General features: G+C 33.7%; 3 protein-coding genes across 6 annotated transcripts; 1 reads left to right on the forward strand and 2 right to left on the reverse strand.

Annotated features, from left to right (window-relative positions):
- Positions 1–5,386: 5,386 nt before the first annotated feature.
- On the forward strand, positions 5,387–6,601 carry LOC106761536 (transcription factor MYB4-like). The gene has a single exon (XM_014645094.2). It carries the CDS (start codon positions 5,625–5,627, stop codon positions 6,573–6,575), a length of 951 nt encoding a protein of 316 aa, XP_014500580.2. The 5' UTR covers positions 5,387–5,624; the 3' UTR covers positions 6,576–6,601.
- A 1,461-nt stretch (positions 6,602–8,062) lies between these two features.
- LOC106760467 lies at positions 8,063–8,650 on the reverse strand. Its single transcript, XM_014643896.2, has 2 exons — positions 8,397–8,650; positions 8,063–8,315 (listed from the first exon to the last, which is right to left on the reverse strand). The coding sequence occupies exons 1-2, from the start codon at positions 8,578–8,580 to the stop codon at positions 8,071–8,073; spliced, it is 429 nt and encodes a 142-aa protein (XP_014499382.1). The 5' UTR covers positions 8,581–8,650; the 3' UTR covers positions 8,063–8,070.
- Positions 8,651–10,201: 1,551 nt separating this feature from the next.
- LOC106762495 (gamma-tubulin complex component 5) lies at positions 10,202–18,397 on the reverse strand. Of its 4 annotated transcripts, XM_014646440.2 has the most exons (16): positions 18,024–18,392; positions 17,631–17,894; positions 17,428–17,525; positions 17,030–17,192; positions 16,826–16,936; positions 15,480–16,502; positions 15,247–15,396; positions 15,069–15,168; positions 14,839–14,933; positions 13,862–14,053; positions 13,693–13,749; positions 13,473–13,544; positions 13,220–13,318; positions 12,790–12,921; positions 12,495–12,668; positions 10,202–10,915 (listed from the first exon to the last, which is right to left on the reverse strand). In XM_014646440.2, the coding sequence occupies exons 1-16, from the start codon at positions 18,138–18,140 to the stop codon at positions 10,757–10,759; spliced, it is 3,006 nt and encodes a 1,001-aa protein (XP_014501926.1). In that variant the 5' UTR covers positions 18,141–18,392; the 3' UTR covers positions 10,202–10,756. The 4 variants fall into 4 exon arrangements, with proteins under 4 accessions (XP_014501926.1, XP_022636708.1, XP_014501928.1 ...); XM_022780987.1 differs by lacking the exon at positions 18,024–18,392 and having other exon boundaries at positions 17,038–17,161; positions 17,428–17,545; positions 17,631–17,738; XM_014646442.2 differs by lacking the exon at positions 18,024–18,392 and having other exon boundaries at positions 17,038–17,192; positions 17,428–17,545; positions 17,631–17,738.
- Between the last annotated feature and the right edge of the window lie 322 nt (positions 18,398–18,719).

Here is an 18,719-nt window from a genome sequence, read left to right on the forward strand (position 1 = left end):
TCAGGTGGAACGTCTCTCAGCCACTCAAGATCAATGCCCTTGTGCTTGTCAACCAATAGATTGAGGAAACTCTGCATAGTAATTCATTTGGCACAATTTTCAGTATTCAACTACAGGATTAAAGTAGAAATTCTATTCACGAAAGTAGAAATTCTATTCACGATCTGGAATTCTACCTGAATACATTCAGCAAGCATGTTTTCCAACAATTATTTTTTGCCATAATTTTTTTTCCAGTCACGTATCTTCCCTTCAAGATTTGCTCTTATACTTACCACAATTTTTTTTTTGCCACAATTTTTTTGGGACGGACGGAGTTGGAGTGATTTCAAACGGATTTGAAAAAATGAGTTTGGGAGAATTGGGAGGGGGAGGGGGGTGTGGGACTGTGCAAAATAATAAATATAATTAAAATAAAAATGGGTACTTTTGTAATTAAAATTTTTTTGAAAAAGTTTGGGGAGGTGGTGGGAGCATTGGTGGAGGTGGAGGGAGCAACACCCGCTTCGGAAATTTCGACTTTGCATTGTTCCAATGTATGGGCCGAGACAACAAAACACGGACAATATTTAAAGGAGGTTGATCCCTGCACCACGTATTTGACCCTTCACCTCTCCATATTTTTTATTTTTTTTTATATTATCAAAATAACCTTTTGTTAATATATTATTTACTTTTTTAACCCTCTTTTGTTTAACTAATCCTAGATTTCTTACTTTCTCCTTTTCAATTTCACTCTCTCCCTCACTGTAAGACTGCATCCTCACCTCCAGACTTCATCGTTTCCCCTTTTCACTTTTTTTAACTCCCAACTCGCAGTTCTCTTTGTTTGTGCATTTCGGTGGTGCAGCTTTTGGTGTGTGCGGCCTGTGTGAACGGCGGTGCGGCAGTGTGTTGGTGCGGCGGTGCGGCGGTGTGTTTGGTGGTAGTGGTGCTTCGTGTCTGTGTGTTGGTCTTCGACAGGTTAGTTCATTTCGATTTTTCTTCGCGCATGTATGGTTGCTGCTGCAAAGTTTCGGCCTCTGGTTTTCGCGCATGTATGCGTGTTGTTCGTTTCAGGCTCTGCAAAGTTTAGTTTTCTCGTTTCGTATTTCTGCTTGGTTGTTTTGTTTTTTTTTAAAATGCATGTAATATAGCGTCTTAGTGTTGTGCGTGAGGTTTCTACTGTTTTTCTGTGTAAAGATTTATGAGTTTTTGGGGGAAGAAGATGCCAAATGTGGATATCCGTCGACGGACATTGACATCTGTTTTACCTTAAACGGATGTTGAAGGATGATCAAATCCATTTAAGGATTTAGGCTATTTTTACCAGTTAATTACGTACCTTACTTTTCTCCTTCAACCAGCCTTCAAACACAATCAAGATCACATGGAGACGAAGAACTCTGTTGCAACTTTCCTTCCACCAGACCAACCATTCTCACAGTAAAAGAAAAGACTTAAGGGTATAATGGGAATATAAATAAAAAATAAAAATATAAATAAAAAAAAGGAATAAAAGTGGATTGGGGAGGTGGAGGCCAAAAATGTGAAGGTGCGAGAATCAATGCCCTATTTAAAGCCCGTACTACCTGGGCCTAAACTTAATGGGTATGAAATTGGGTCCAAGCGAGCTTTGTTATTGTTCACATAACAATTATGTTTTACTCCAAAACGAGAAAAAGAGTTTGGATAAAGAATTCGTAAATTACTTTTGCACAAAATACTGAATTTGAAAGCATGGTGAAACCTATCAATTGCTTATATGATATTCTATCTTAATCAATGCAATTGATTTATAATAAACTCAATTATAATATTTTAAGTATTTCCACCAAACAAGATTTTTACTTCAGTTTTATTGTCATAAGACCCCCAAACAATCATAATAATATAAGACTTTAAGAAGAGCAATAATTTATTAATTGATTTTCAAAGAAATGCCACGAAAAAAATACAATATATTTTTCCTTCTCCCACAATTACCAACAAAAATTAAAGAAAAGACAAACAAAATAAAATCTATTAAATTATATATTTATTATTTCAAATTACAATATATATATATATATATATATATATATATATATATATATATATATATATATATATATATATATATATATATATATATATATATATATAGAATACTTAAATATTAAAAGAAATAATAAATTTCAATATTGTTTCAATGAATTATGAAATAAAAGTTTACATAAGTTATTATCGAACTTAATTATTAAACAATGAGAAATCGAAGTAATTTATATACTTTTTCAATGTAACATTTAATCCATTGAAACAATATTTTAAGATAAAAATATAACAGAAACTTCAAAAATAATCTTATAGTGATTTTTAATAATAACAACAACAATAATAATAATAATATATCATGGGATTTGTAATTAAGCACGGAAAATATGAAGAATCGTTGATAATTTGTGATCCAGATTACATTATATTTGTGTAGGATGGAAGAGAAACATGAAACTATTATTTAATTGAAATTGAGAATGAAATAAAGAAAAAAAAAATTATGTTTGGTTAATTTAGTCCTTGAACAATTATTTGATAAAGTTTAATATCTCTAATTTCATGTAATTGTATTTAGCTTTTCCTATCCAATATCACCTTCAATTTCTCAATTTTAATTTAATGTAAGAAACATAAATGCAAGTACGGCGTATCGGCACGTGTTTTACGATTTTTACACACTACACGTTTTTTGCTTTGTAAAAGTGTCAGAAACTATTTCATCAACGTGAACTTAAAAATTAAAATTACAAGAAATACAATGTGAAACCATTTAAAACTCTCAATTCTTGATTGATTTACAATAACACTTTATAATAAATTAGTTTATCCAACTTGGATTAAGGCAAATTGATACGTTGAACATCATAAATTAAAATAAAATATTTTAAAAAACACTTTCTTATATTTTTTAAATGAATGGGTATGTGATAACTTGGGAGTGGTGAGAGTGGCATGCGGTCGTGTCCAATTCTTTGTGACTTGGAGGAATTATATTAATAATTTAAAAGTAAAAGAAGAAATTGTGGTAAATATTTATAGGTAATATGTAATGAAAAAGTAGGAAAAAAATGGATTTGGAGCGAAGAATAATAAAAGCGGAGATACGAGAATAGAGAAGAAGACAATTGCAATTTGTATTAGCAGTTAGCACACGCTGAAGAAAGGAAGTGGGCCCAGTTATACCGGCAAATGGGTTGGAAGGGGACACACCCGGACCCATTTAAATCTGCATCAAACATTCATGCTAATTTCGGGCCCCACTTACCAACTGCCTCTCTATCCGTTCATGTACCCTATCCTTCCACCTCATCCGACCCGCCCGACCCGACTAAGCCAATCATAAGTCAACACCATTCAAATTCCTATACCTTAGTGTAAGATAAATTACAATAAATATAACTAATGTTTCCTTTATTAATAATAGATATGTCATTCTACATGTTTTTTTTTTCTTTTTTATTTTACATTTTACACAGTCATTCAATTTGCAATTTTTTTTTTTATTTTTTCTTTCATTTTTTTAATCTCTCTTCCGAAGGTCAAACAAAGCATAATTGATAAGATGGGGAGAGAGATTTTTGTCCCGTCATAATCTTGCTCACTCCAAAACTGGACGGAAAAAACATGAGCAAAAAAATCACGTGTGTCTTTCTTCTTTCTTCTTTTTTTCTTTGAGGTATTTATGGCTTAAAATATATATTATTTATTTAGTTGGTTTTATTTGTGAGTTGTATTCCTAAATGAAAGACAGGGTAAAGGAGAGTGTTTTTGATTAATGTAGTTATAATTAGAATGTAACGGAACAGGAAGAAGTCGGTGCCTTAGAGTTTGGTGCCAGCTGTTTTTATCAACTGCCCAACTGCTTCCCTTGTTTAGGATGACAACGCTCCAAACCCAATTTATTTATGCCACGTGGGCGGCTACTGTCTCATCATTCCAAAAATAACTCCACCTTTAACCACTCGCTTTACTCTATTTTTTCCTTTTTTTATTCACCGAAAACTTTTTAATATAAGCTTTATATTTTTCTATACTCTACTTACGAAAACAACTTCAACTTCATCAAAAACATTTGCCACATCAAATATACAAATTCGCTACTTTCTCTTTTTTTTTTTTAATGATTTGTTCAACACGACATGCAATAATTACTTTTAACTAGGGAGTATATCTATTTAAAACTTATAAAAAAAAATCTAGTTATAATTATTGGTGTAATATTTTATTTATTTTAAAATTCACTTCGTCCATCTTTTCAGTGTTTAGATAACTCTATGACGTGAAGTGGGAGACCGTTAATGAAATAAAATAAACTATATTTAAAAGTAGCAATCGGAATGTGTAAAAAAGTAATGATAAATAAAAATATGTTTAAAGTAATAATAATTTATATATATAAAGGAAGTGGGTTGATGAGAGAGGGTGAAAAGTCAAAGGGATTGAATTTGAATCACGTGAGATTCTTACAGGCTGGATTTGATATGATTTTGGTTAAAAATATGAAAAGGAAGATTTTGGTTTTGCAGCAGTTTCACTGATTTACTTGGTTGGTTATAGATGAATTTCTGTTTTACATTACAGCTGTATCTCTATGTCCCTCAGCCAAACAAAAACCCTTTCGACCCCACTTGCCTCTCCTTTTTAGTAATCTTTCTATTCTACTCTTTAAATTAAAAGATAAAAAAATAAAAAATAAAAAACGTTTCTTGTGTGCTAAACAGCTCAACTTTTCCTGTCATCTCATGTTTTAAACGCACCCAACAAAACACCAATTAACAACTACTTCTACCCCTAAACGCCAATCAACCACCACTTCCACCCCTACTAAACCTATTATTCTATCCACCTTCAATTTTTCACTTTTATATTTATCTTTTTATTTTCAGTAATGCTAAGTTCATAAACTACATAACTTTTATAATACCAGAATCAAAAATAATATATCAAATAACTATAAATACACCTGCACTGGAGAGAGAGAGAGAGGGAACAAACACAAATAAATAAATACAAATATACAAATAAATAAATAACCTAATATTTTAACATTTTGCAATTAGGATAGAAAATAAAAGAAATGGTTGTGATTGAAATGAAAATACAAAAGTAAAAACATTTCCTTTCTGGTTTTAGAAAGAAGGCTAAACATGTGATCCCATTTATTTTTAATGATTTTTCGGCCCGTGTTAAGAAAGGGAGATGATTTGTTATCTTTGTTTTGTCTGGTAAGGTGATTTTAAGAAAGAATATATATAAGAAAAAGGAAGGTATTGTATTTATTTATGTATATGGATAATAAATGAGATGATAAGAAAGTTAAAAATAAACAAGTGGTGTCTCTCTACAGCTGTTTGATAGGGTGAGTGTTTATCGTACGATATACGTGTGAAATGGAATTTAGAATATATTTGTTATTCTAACCTGAGGATGCCTAAATAGAGGCTAACTGTTATGAATAAGAAAGCGCCAAAATAGTAAGGAGAAGTTGACAGAATAATTAAAAAGTAGAATAGCATATTATTAAATGATTGATGAGAGGGTAGTAGCAGTAGTAGTAATAAAGAAATGGAAAATGAAGGTGGTGAGGAAATTTCAAAGAGGAGAAAATGGTCAAAGAAAGTAAGGAATGCAGAGTGTGCCAGCGAGAAAGCTCGTTTGATGATGATAATAGTAGTATTAGTATTGGTATTAGTATAGATATGAAAACAAATCGCATCTCAAGAGTCATACAAGTTAGACTTCAACACCCACCAACTATACAAAACCCCACTTTCCTGGAAGTACCCTTTTCTTCCAATCTGCTCTGCATGCACCTTTTCACTTCACTCTCTTCTTCTCTTCTCCTTATATATAAACACAACCAACCCCAACAACAACACTCCCTCCTTTCTCCCATGGAAGCTATCAACAGAACCTCCTCCACCGCCTCTTCCTCCTCTGACTCTTCCTCTTCCGACTCCAACCCTCACAGAATCAAAGGCCCCTGGAGCGCCGAGGAGGATCGGATCCTCACCCGCCTCGTCGACCGCTACGGACCCCGCAACTGGTCCCTCATCAGCCGCTACATTAAAGGCAGGTCTGGCAAGTCCTGCCGCCTGCGCTGGTGCAACCAGCTCAGCCCCACCGTCCAGCACCGGCCCTTCTCTCCCCAAGAGGACGAGACCATCATCGCCGCCCACTCCCAGTACGGAAACAGGTGGGCCACCATTGCCCGTTTGCTGCCGGGTCGAACCGATAACGCCGTTAAGAACCACTGGAACTCCACGCTCAAGCGCAGAGCCAAGGCTTTTCTTGACATTAACGTCAACAACGCCAACAACGAAGGAGCCACTTCTTCTGCTCCTTCTCGCTCCTTCGAGGACGACCCGTTGACCGCGTTGACTCTCGCTCCCCCCGGTCTGTCTAGTGCCGCCGTGGCCGAGGACACCGTGCTGGATCACCGGGTCTCGGGCGAGAGTGGGCCGGCGGGGTTTTGGGATATGATGAGAGATGTGATCGCGAGGGAAGTGAGGGAATATGTGTCTTCCAATTTTTCTGATAACTCAAACTTTCATTAAATGAATCATAATTGTTTTTGTCTCTTTCTCTTTGGAATATATTATTGAGCTATTTGATTTTACGGATCAGGGAATTAAATTTAAACCCTTCTGGCTTCAGCTGTTAACAGCAGTTTTCTGTTCCGACAGGCATTTCGGTATTTTGTTATGGTTTTGGCTTATTGGATGGAATGTCTAAAGATGAATTAATACCGATGGTAGAAGGTGGTAACTGGTGAGGTGCATAGGTGATAAATAAAAACAAGAAGAAGTAGATATGATATTAACGTTGTGTTAATTGTAAACTTGTTAACGACATACCTTTTTTGTTTGATAAAATTGATAAACTGGTAGAGAAATGTTTTAAAGGAAATCCACTTCACGGGAGTATGAGAAATGAAAGACGAATAAAATATAAAAGTAGCAGAATCTGAATTTGTCGTTATCGATACACGCTTTCCATTTTCATAACTTGTAATTCTCCTTGTTCCTATTCAAATTAATGAAAAGGCTCGTCTTTTACTAACATGGCATTCTGCTGCTATCATTTACGACTTTGTTACACACAATTATAAATACATAAAATAGAAAATCGAGAGAATCGGATGATGCATACAAACTTCCTACAATTTCCGCAAATCCTACTATATATTCCTATTTTTAGATACACACCTGTTACTCACAATGCCATATAATGAATACTGAGTTCTTAGCATTTCAAAAAAAAAAAAAAAAACTCAGATGACTAAATAAGCCAATGAATATTTTACTACCTCTTTCACTTCATATTTACGGATGATTTAAAGTATTAAATTGAAATAAAAATAATACTACACTTTTGCTCTTATTTAATTGTTGGTTATAACATCCTTCTTTTTTAAATGAAAGAAACTTTTCAACTGAGTGTCACAATTTTTTAAAATGCAGATATCGTTAATAGGTAACAAAGTTCTTTTTTTAAATGATGATAAAAAAGTTTTTTTTTTTTATTTAAATATCAAAGTCATTATTTTTGGGCGTCACCTGGTAACCAAGCCCAGGTAGCCCTTTGTATGAAAAAGAAATACGCAAGCATCTAAACAAACTTGCGATAGTCAAACATAAATAATCTCTATTTTAATTTGATTCGTAATAAAAAAATTCAATTTTTATTCATCGATTGTTTTAAAATACTGAAAATACTCGCAGATAAAAAAATTCAAATGTTATTCATCAATTGTTTAAATTATATATTTTTTAACAAATTCTTTTGATTTGTACAATGAAGGGCTATGATTTTTATACGCAATTATCAAATATTACTCTTGTTCATAACGCGTAAGCGTCATCATTATCAAACGAATCGTTGCGCTGCTTTCAAGGAACAGTCACAGAGCAGGGATTCCTTTTCTTTACCTTCTATAACCTTAGTTTTACATATTAATTTCAGTTAAAATTGGTTTGGATGCAAAATGAATTTAAAATGTGTGAAAAATAAACTTTATTTGATTAAGAAAAGACGACAGAAACAGAAACATTAAGATGGAACAGCGATGAACTTGGTGAGACCAGCAAGACAGTCATAAGAGTTGCCTTCTGCGGAGGCAAAGTAATATGGCTTCGACTCCTTCAGTGCAACCTTAAAACCTTCCTCGTCTCCTTCGCTTGCGTTCCCCAACAACTTTGCTCCTCGGAATTCGCACGTTATGTAGCTCCACAAGTTCGGGAGCAAGTACACGCTCTGCGTAACCGTCGAATTTCCTGGTGCTGGATACTTGAAAACTTCACCTCCCAAACAAATTCAACTCATCAATCAATCAATCTATAACGTAATTATGCTTATGGTTTTAGTTTTTGACTTACCCAGTGTATCATTTATGTGGAAGGGGCTATTTTCAATAGCCCATTGCGTGTAGTTAGTGCCTGCACGCCAACCTTGGGAGTCTCCGACCAAAATGGTTCTGGGCTTTGTCCCCTCTGCCATGGTCGAAAGCATAAGGAAGACAAATACACCTTGTGCCAACATTCTAGTGCTGCTGAAATCCATGTTCTTTTCTGTGGGTGGTACTAACTAAAACTATAACCCATGGTTTATATAACAGCATTCCACATTAATCAACCAGTGTTGGCTTCCGATTTCAATCGAGTTCTGGTAGTAACGCACTCGATAAGTGTTTGTTCCAGAGGAACTGAAAATGTTGGAATCTCTTGCATTTTCATACTTGGAATTCCAAGTCCACTTAACATAATTGACTCTGCTCAATTATTCTTATTTTTTTATATTGATTATTAGTTTAAAAGATCTGAATTAATGAGAAGAGATACCTGATTACTGGTGGTAGGTAAAAAGAGTAGCATAAAAATCAGCAACGAGAGAAGAAAGTGATGTGGAAATAGATTTTGATTCGTCTAGAAGAGTGTACTTTGATCAGTAGTTTGGCAAAATTGCACAAACTACAAAAGCAGTCTTTTCTTGGACTTTTTATTTCGTATGGTTTTGTAACAGTCTATCAGTTGCAACCTCAAAGCTCAGACAACATCTCCATTTTGTCTTACAAGCTTATTTTATCACTTTTAATAATAATATTATCATTATTTTATAAATACTATTATTTTAATTTTTTTCACACCTTTCATCATCATATTTTTTCAATTCTTTCATATTTATTAACTTTTTAAATATGTAACAAAATATTAACGTGTAACTAAAAAACTACTTTCTTTTATCATTAATTTCTAAAAAATATTAATTTGTTGTCTGTATAAGAGTAAAATGTGTATTTTTTAAAACAAAAATATCCGTTTCCTTGTTTTATTATCGTATTATAGGTAGAAATATCCGTTTTATCTGCATCATTATATGAAGGAAATTTTCTCTCTTTTCGTGTGCATTTTTTTTTTGTCATTTTATCCTTTAAATGACAGATTTTCAAATTTAAATAATCACTATCAATTTTACCTTTTATATTTTTGTTTTTTTTAAACTTAATTATTTTTTAAACTAATATAACTATTTATAATAAAAAATTACCTACAAAATGAATAAAAATATCTACAATAAATTATAAAAATATTTATTTTTACTTTTATAATTATAATAACAATAATTTAATTCTTTTTATTATAAAAGAATGGACACATATATAAACCATGTGCTTTCACTAATTTTAAATAATATTTCTTATCGAAGATAATTGTATTTGAAATAAAAAAGAATGTAACAAAACTTTCTCAAAGTATTTAATCTAATTATATTTGAAGGACTTGAAGCCAAATAATTTATTAAATAAAAATATATTGCATTAGTTGGTCCTCACATTTGGTAATATGATGATTAGCTTTTACCGAAAAAAACTTAACTAGTTACTTTTTTACAACACTCAACATGGAATTTTATAGGTCCACTTTAATCAACACTTTCTTTTTTAATTTTTAAAACTTATGGTATTTCTATGTACTAAATATCCGATATTTATTGGAGATAAAGTTATATATATATATATATATATATATATATATATATATATAATAATAATAATAATAATAATAGTAATAATAATAATAATTCTTACATTATAAATTTATTTTTGTTGAATTAAACTCAATTTTATTTCATAATAAAGTATATAATTGTTAGTGATAAATTATATTTACAGACCAGATCTAGAAATAGTAATTATCCTTCTGTAAGGAGATAGAGGATCTTTCTTTCCCCAGTTGGATGCGTTGAAGATTACAATGGCCAATAACATTTTCACCATTGGAAACTTCCCCGACATTCTTATCTTTCATTTCTTGCATTTAGTCGTGATCCACATTTCACTACCGTCCTGGTGTGCATCACGATTCAAGAAAGTTGAAAGTTGTCAATCTTAAACGTTTGTGTCGCATCTTACGGACGAGACTTACTCACGTTTAGGTTATTTTAATTTGAGAACCCACCCAACTCAGGCTTGCACAAAAAAGTAGTTGATCCTACGTATAGCTCACAAACAACAACGACAGAAATTATATCTTCCTATGCACATTCATGCAGGTTGCCAGACAAGTGGCTCTGCAGTTACAGGCATCGCGGGTTACAGCAGCTTTCAATTCCCCCGTCACTAAGCACAAAGATCTAGCAAATGGAGGATATTCTAAAAATACTTACAACATATGAAAGCAGGCGCAGAATTTTTCTCATTCAGATAAAAGTTGACAATCCACCTTAAGATCAAAAAGTTCTACCCAGGAGGCTTCCCCAACCTTGAAGTAACACTTCCAGAACTGGAGGCAGTCATCAAATTTCCATTAGCAGACATGTAGAAATAGTTGTAGTTGATTCTGGTCACCAAATCAGCCAGATGAGGGAAGTGGCCCACATTTAATTTGAATGATAAAACCTGAAAAATCCAGGGTACGAGTTATATAAGTACTCAAAGATATTCACCTTGATGGGGGAGGGGAAATGAAAGGTACACCAGATTCTTCTGATACTGATCAAATCTCAGCATGCCAAGCGGTCTTAAATGCAAACAAAAATTTACTTGGAATATGCGATAGGTAAATGAGTAAAATGCTACCAATCAAATAATGGGATAATCATTCCTCAGCTGTATATGATACAACCATGTTACATTTTGATTCGTAATGATGTACCTTCCATTTTTTTATATAAAAAATATATGGAATAATCACTTTCCATGACAAAACCTATCATTATTTTGTAATAAAATTACTATTTTATTAAAAAATATTGAAATAGCATATACATCAATCATTCCTCACCTCATTTTACTGTTGTGGTTATGTTGTAAGGAGATGTTAGTTGCGAGAAAATCCACGAAAATAAATGGTTGCATATCAAATCAAGGACCAAACTAAACTATGTTTGATTGGGTAGTCAACCATGACTACTCGATGATGTTCTTTTCCACAAGCACTGTTATTTTGAGGGCACGAAAAAAGTCACAAAAGCCTTTTCCTTCTAGGTGGAATCAGTCACGGAGATTAAATAACGCAATTTTGTTCTTTCAAAGAACAAATTCTTCGGTAAATACTTTTTTAATAATTAGGAAATATCTATATCCGTTCTTAGTTTTTCTACCTCAAAATCACTGCTACCATGCATCTAATAAACTCATCTAACTTGAACTTCTACAGGCCAGGTCCAAATTATTATCCCCCAGACTTGAAGACATCGTTACCGTTAATATGAGATCAACATTCTTAACTGCCTGTTAGTTATAGAGCATATCATAGATTATAATATCATTGCAACTTTGTTGTGACACTAAATAGCAAGCACACAATTGAGTGAGAATTTTGTTATGAAGCACCAATACTTCAATTTGCTTCATGTATCAATACTCTAAAATATTTCAATGATACGTGTCTATAAAGTATTCAAACCTACAATGTACAGATACTCTTAGTTGTTTCACGTATCAGATACCACAGTTTTGAATACTTCACCCACACATGTTGGTGAAGTGTCCAATATGTCAAAGTATTTATATCCAATAAAACTAAAGAAACATACAAGTATGTGTAACATAGTCATGTTGTCTATTTGTAAACCAAACAGAGAAGTTGTTCTCCTTATGTATTTTAAAAAAGCAATGAGATTGATACTGTTATTTCTATATCTAATTACAGAAAGTAATTTATGATGACAATTATTTATAGTTTTACTTCGACAATGTAAAAAATATATGATTTCAATTTGGATTTTCACAATTGCAATTGAATATTTATTATGTTTTATACATTTTTTAAACCAATACTCATAACATAGATTTATAAACTTCTTATGTGCCTAGTTTCTCTTTAATATTTGCATAAACACCTGCATGAGTAAAAATATGCTGGCTATATATATTTTAGTCATAGTATAAAGAACCAATTATTTTCAGTACGGCCAAATAGAACTGGTAGTCACTCAGTAGCGGCAGAGTTAAAATAAGTTCTTTAGAAGAATACCCGAAGTAAGAAAGCAATGCAATCATCAAACTGTTTCTCTATCCGGTCCACTTCCATCTCACACCTTGCTTTGATGGCAGAAGCAGCTCCACCACCACTTAATGTCTGCTGTATGTTATAAAAGTCTAAAGCTAGGCCAAGGATGCTGTTGATGCGGCTAGCAATAAGAGCCCCCTGAATGCAAGATCGAATGCTAAGACTATTGAAGCTCGCTCCATAGTAATTTATAAATACTCTAGTCAGAACATAATGAAAGTAGAACAAAAACACCCAAATTAAGAGATATGATAATCACCAGCTTATCAGGAACCACAAAGCATTGCCGTTGAATTGATAACATGTAAGTCTCATGGACTTCAATGACTTCATCCAGAGATTTTGCTGCACCCATACCCTCACATAGTTCACGCCATGCACTGTGATATACCTGCATAGAAATTGTGGTGACAGATAGAAATGCTCAGGTTACCTTCACAACATGCAGAACCATGCAAGAAGAGTGTATACTGGATGGGAAGATCACATTGTGTTATTATCATAAAAGGAATTAGAAGGCAATAAAAGCAATTAATCTAGCAATTCTATTCGTAGGCTAGAAGGCCCTACCATTATTTGTGTTCAATGCCAAATTGCCAATTAATAATGTCCCATTCATATAGTACGTTTTGCAGGAAAATCTTCTCGCAGCAATTACTTTTATAATTATCTTAGTGCAGTGTGCTTACCCGATCCATCACATATTGGTGAAAAGCATCCACAAAATGAAGGAGTTTCTGCTCCACTAACCAATGATGCTTTCTGTAGTTTGTAGCAGATCCCCTACCCTGCAGATGGTGTTTGAAGTTTCGAAAACCTTTTGGTAAATGTCTAGAATTTAATAAACAACAAAACTAGATAGCGAAGTTTATTCCAAGAAAGATATAGTCGAGGGAGGACATGCTCCACTGATGAGAAACGGGGAATAATGTATGGAAGTACCTTCCACATCCATCTCCGCACTTTATCTAATACGAATTTTGCACGCTTGACCTTTAACAAGAACCGCATTACCTACCAGACATTTATTTAAATTAAAAGTAGAAAATTTAGTACAAAAGACCAACCAGATATTAGGAACATAAATCATAATCTGAACGATGAAAATAATTAAAAGGCCAAAAGGAAAAATGATAAAAACTCCAAAAAGCAAGCCCGACACCTGGTTGTACTTCTTAATTGCCTCTGTATTTGCAATGAGTTCAAGAGGCCAAGGGACCTGCCAATTCCAAATTTACAACATACCTTTTATTTTCTTTTGTAAGGAACCTCATATTCTTTCTTAAATAGGAATTCAGTTAGAAAGGGAAGATCAACTGACTAAGACGGACCTTATACGTGAATTTGAGCATATCAAGGCCATTAATTCCAAAGCTATTGACATGACTTTGACGAGAAGCACTCAAAGCAGCACCACCTGTACTAGCTTGCTCATCATTGTCAACACTATTTTTGGTTATCGTCACTACCAATGAATCTGGAGCACTTAACAGCATACAATCAGAAGAATTTCTGATTGATTCCTGTAGTTGATAAGCATAGATAGATTACGAACAAAAAATAGTATAAAAAAAGAAGCCATATAAAGATTCCTTAATTTATCAAATAAGCTAGAGTATACAATACAATCCATTATCATGGCATGTATATACAATAGCCATATCTCATGAACTCTATCCTTTATTCACTACCAATTTGCCAAACCAAGATAGGAGGTAGAAGTCATGATTTAACAGCCTGACCATTTTTGTTCAAGCATTTAGTTTGATGTTTTGTGAGACAACTTCATGTCCAATCATTTTGCCATTGATTCAATATACCTCAAAAATACCAATAACAAAATGGGCTTTATATAAAAACTCCACAATAAAACCATTACAGATGAGAATGGTTTTTACAGTGGTTCAATTCCTGTATGGTAGGTAGAATTGGAATCTAGAATTAGAAACGATGGCACTGCAATAAATTTGAATCCAGTATATACCATTCAAGGAAGTTTATATGGTTATAACAAATAAAGTCAAAAAGAAATATATCTATAGACAAATAAACAATGCATAAGGAACAGATACAGTCATTAAAAAACCCCATATCATGAAATTAGTCACACATAGATAGGGTGCTATGGTCCTCTTTGTAGAATGAATTAGCCAGAGATCTTAAAAATTCTGTCACTTATCAAGCATTTAAATGAAAACCCATTCCACAAATTCAAAACATAAATTAATGTAATATCCTAGTCTAACTATAATAATAGATCGCAGCAAGTTAGATGAACTCTAAATTTAATAAAATCAAGTAAATTTACCTGCAATATTGTGTTTAATTCAAAATCATCATCCCATGCTTCGCCCTTGTCTAACTTATTGAAAATTACGGTCAGAAAGTGTTGCAGCAAATCACCTGCACAAGAAATAAATCAACACAGGAAACAGAGAAACCTAGTCCACACCAATCCTGCTTAATGTGATAAAAAACATTCAAGAACAATATATTATATAAAAAAGTATGAGAACAATTTAAATGATACGCAAATACCTGAACCTAACAAATATATAGCTCTCAACACCGCGAGCTCATCCATCAATCTCCATTCATTCATTAACTTTAACAGCATATTCACTCCAATATAATCCACCTGTCCTATTAAAAATATAGCAATTATATATTGTTATACTCTTAAATCTTGAAGGACAAATGATTTAATTTAATCCACCTGTTTCTGAATGTAAACGGTTAGACAGTACTGCATGATAACAAGAGGAAGTGGAGTAGTTCTTAGGTCATTTTGCATCCATCGAAGAACTCTAGAAATAAGACTGCTGTTTCTCTGGAAAGGTAAGAGCTCTGACACAGGAACCTCATCCTGTTTTCAAATCAAATATCTGTTCAATATACCAAAGTACTGCATCCTAATCTAAAGGTACTCAGACTACCGAGTATAAATACCTGAAATGGAGGTAAAATAGTGGGAAAAGGAAATAACATTTCTAACAGCTTTCTGTCATCCTGTGAATGAAGGTATTCAGATTCACCAAAGTGAAAGCCAAAAGTATAGTTTGTTCCTTCACTATCCGAAAATCCAGTACTTTCTGCACCAAATATAGCTCTTCTTAAACTCTCATCATTTAATGAAGGCAAGCTGAATTTTCGAGATAAATTCAATGCTTTCAAGGCGTTCCCATTCTTTCCGAGATTTTCTCGACATACTGTTATAACTGGATTTTCCATGTATGACCCCAAGAGTAGCACTTCATCTTCAATAACTTTAGCCCCTCTCAGCTCTAATGTGTCATTATTTATGTGTTCATATTTTAGCTTTATGTCAGCTGATCTTTTCTGAAATAATGTATCAATCAAGAACTTATACCAAGTCTTCTCTAAATAAGGTGGAGCAATTAATTTTTCATTATTGTCTTTATCTATTTTTTCCTCATTTACATAAGATGCATGCGAAGAAACAGTTACAATATCGTACCAGTTCTCTTGCCAAAAGTACTTACAGACATGGTCACCATGACCAAGAAGTCCAACTAGTGATACAGAAAAAATTTCCGGCAAGGTTAGCCCAGCCATTCTCTGAGTAGGATATAAACCATAGTTTAAACATTTGGCACTTCCACCCTCATAATTACTTTCTTTGGTACAATTCACTGAGGAATTAGGTACATAGCGCATAAGCTGCAAAGATTTTCCAGCAGAAATTATTGATTTGGCTAAGTCGTTAATAAAAAAGGGACAAGCTGGACGGTCTCTAATGCTTGGCTCTTTTCCTTTAATTGTACCAGACAAAGAGACGGAATCCCTCCCGTCCATTTCCTTGTAATCTGATGCTGTGGTTGAATCGTTGCCATAATTTGTGGAAGAGAATTCTGAACTTAACTTGCTATGCTGTAATATTCTTAATAAATAACTCTCCTCCCAGAACTCGGCCTCATCAACTGAGACTTCTTTATTAGTGAAAAAGAACATCTGAAAAGGGAGATGGCACAACCAATGCAATATTTTAGTATATGATTAGATTAACTTATTTCATACTTAGAAAAGCTTGCAATGGTGCAAAGAGGAGGGAGTTTTAGGCTGATTTTTTCTTTTTGTGCATAAAGATTAAGTGAGTGACAGACAAAGAACATCTGAAAGACATTCATTAGCGATTCTTGCACCAATGGAAAACTCATTGTATTTCTAAGTTAAAGATAAACAAGATAACATGAGTTATTTCCATAAAACTCTTTGGCCCAACATGAGAAAGAACTTCTTTCTCCCAGAAGAATGAGAATTTCAATAACCATTACCTCACCAAAAGGATCATCAAGAATCCCTTCAAAAAGCCAGGAATCAAGACCCTCAATATACGGCAACAAGCTTCCAACATACATATAAAGCATCATCTGATTAGCTTCCTCCTGTGATTAGGATAGATTCTAAAGTTTATCATCCTGAGCCAAGAACAATGTTCAGAAAATACATGATGTACAGCACAAAACATTAGTCACGACCTCACCACCTTGTACCAGACACATTTCATCAAGCTTCTTATGAAGATAGTCAAGCACGTGAACAGTGAGTTCTGCTGCTGGTAAAGACACACCAAACTCAAAGTATACAGCAGGAATGGCCTCATGCACTACCTGAAATAGAAATTCAGCCCCTGAGCAAAGACTGAATTCAGCAAAGGACCATCAGATACTAACACAAACTCACAATGACCAAAACAAACTACATTTCAAAAGATGCATTTCAAAAAGAACAATTTGAGAAAATTCCAAATCTAAAAACTGACTTTCCTAAAATCAAATTCTTGCAAGCCAATACACGAACAGTTGGAAACCAACTAGTATGCATACAAACATAAGCATAACTCTGCTATAGTTTAAAATTTAAAGAAAGAAAAAACCTCGATAAGGAATTGGTCAATCCTAACAAGGTTGGAGTGGTTATTCCATCTGCATTGCTCGAGGACGTTTCCTCCTTCAAGGCAAGATTCCGTAACCGCTACGCAACACCAAGCAAACCTGATTTAAAAACAGAGCAGAGAAAATTCTAGAGAGAATAGCGCGTGCAAAGTTGGATCATATCCTATAAGCAATAGAAAGAAACCTGAAGGCACGCTGAAGCAGAGGACGCGAACGCGTTCAAAGTAGGGGGAGACTTCGGCACTGCAGATTCAATTTTATCGAGTGTAATCGCCACGGATTGGAGACACGTAGCGGCGTGGATAAACTGGTTGAGAAGAGAGTGGAGACTTTTCTGTGAGAGATGGCTAACGTAAACACCGCTCTTTGCACGGAAACTGTTTGCACTTTTATCCCAAGAGAACAGGGGACCAGAAAACCCTTGCAGCATTCGTAGAACACCGCGAACCTTTCGTCAATTTAACAATTAGATGCAGAAACATAAGTGAATTGCCGCATTTATTAAATGAGGATGCAAATTGAATTCAAGACTGCAATCGAGGATGACTATAAGAGAGGGAGAGAGAGAGAAACATACAAGTTCGAGTTCGTTTGTTCTGGATGAAGAGACCGGTGGTGCAAAATGAAATTCGTTAGCCAAGGGAGCGTAGATTCTGTGGATTAAGCTTCGTGGAATTTGTGACTCTGCACCCATTTTTATCTGCTGAATCAGTGGCCAACTTTCATGGACACTCACTATGTTCCGATTGGTGGGCAGCAAGAAAAAGAACAATAAAAGAAGAAAATGAAAGAAAGAAAGGAAAGTGAAGAGTGTGGAGATCGAAAACCAACATAGATTTCAAATGATAATGGCGGACGTGACTAACGCCGGGGGAGAACACGGGTATCAATTGGGTTTGCGTTACCAATGGGCCAATATAGAGTAAATCTTCAGTCCATATGAATCTTTCTTACTCATAAAACCCTTTTCAGAAAATTGTTTTTCTTTCTAGATGAGACTTTTCGTAATTGAATAATGTATTAACTATTTTTTGAAATATCTGTAATTAAATATTTAAAATAAAAAATCTTTTAATCGAATTTGAGAATATAAAACTAAAGTTTTTATCAAGAACTTTCGCACTTTAGCTTTAAATGTGTAAGAATAATTTTAAAATGAATTGATTATTTTTAACTAACTTTCTTGAAAGGTATAAATTACTTAAAAAGATCTTAAAGAAAGATATTGCTGTTAGATTATTTTCTCAAATTACGCTTATACTATTTTATCACC

This window comes from Vigna radiata, chromosome 5 (assembly GCF_000741045.1).
Source record: "Vigna radiata var. radiata cultivar VC1973A chromosome 5, Vradiata_ver6, whole genome shotgun sequence".
Classification (NCBI taxonomy): domain Eukaryota; kingdom Viridiplantae; phylum Streptophyta; class Magnoliopsida; order Fabales; family Fabaceae; genus Vigna; species Vigna radiata.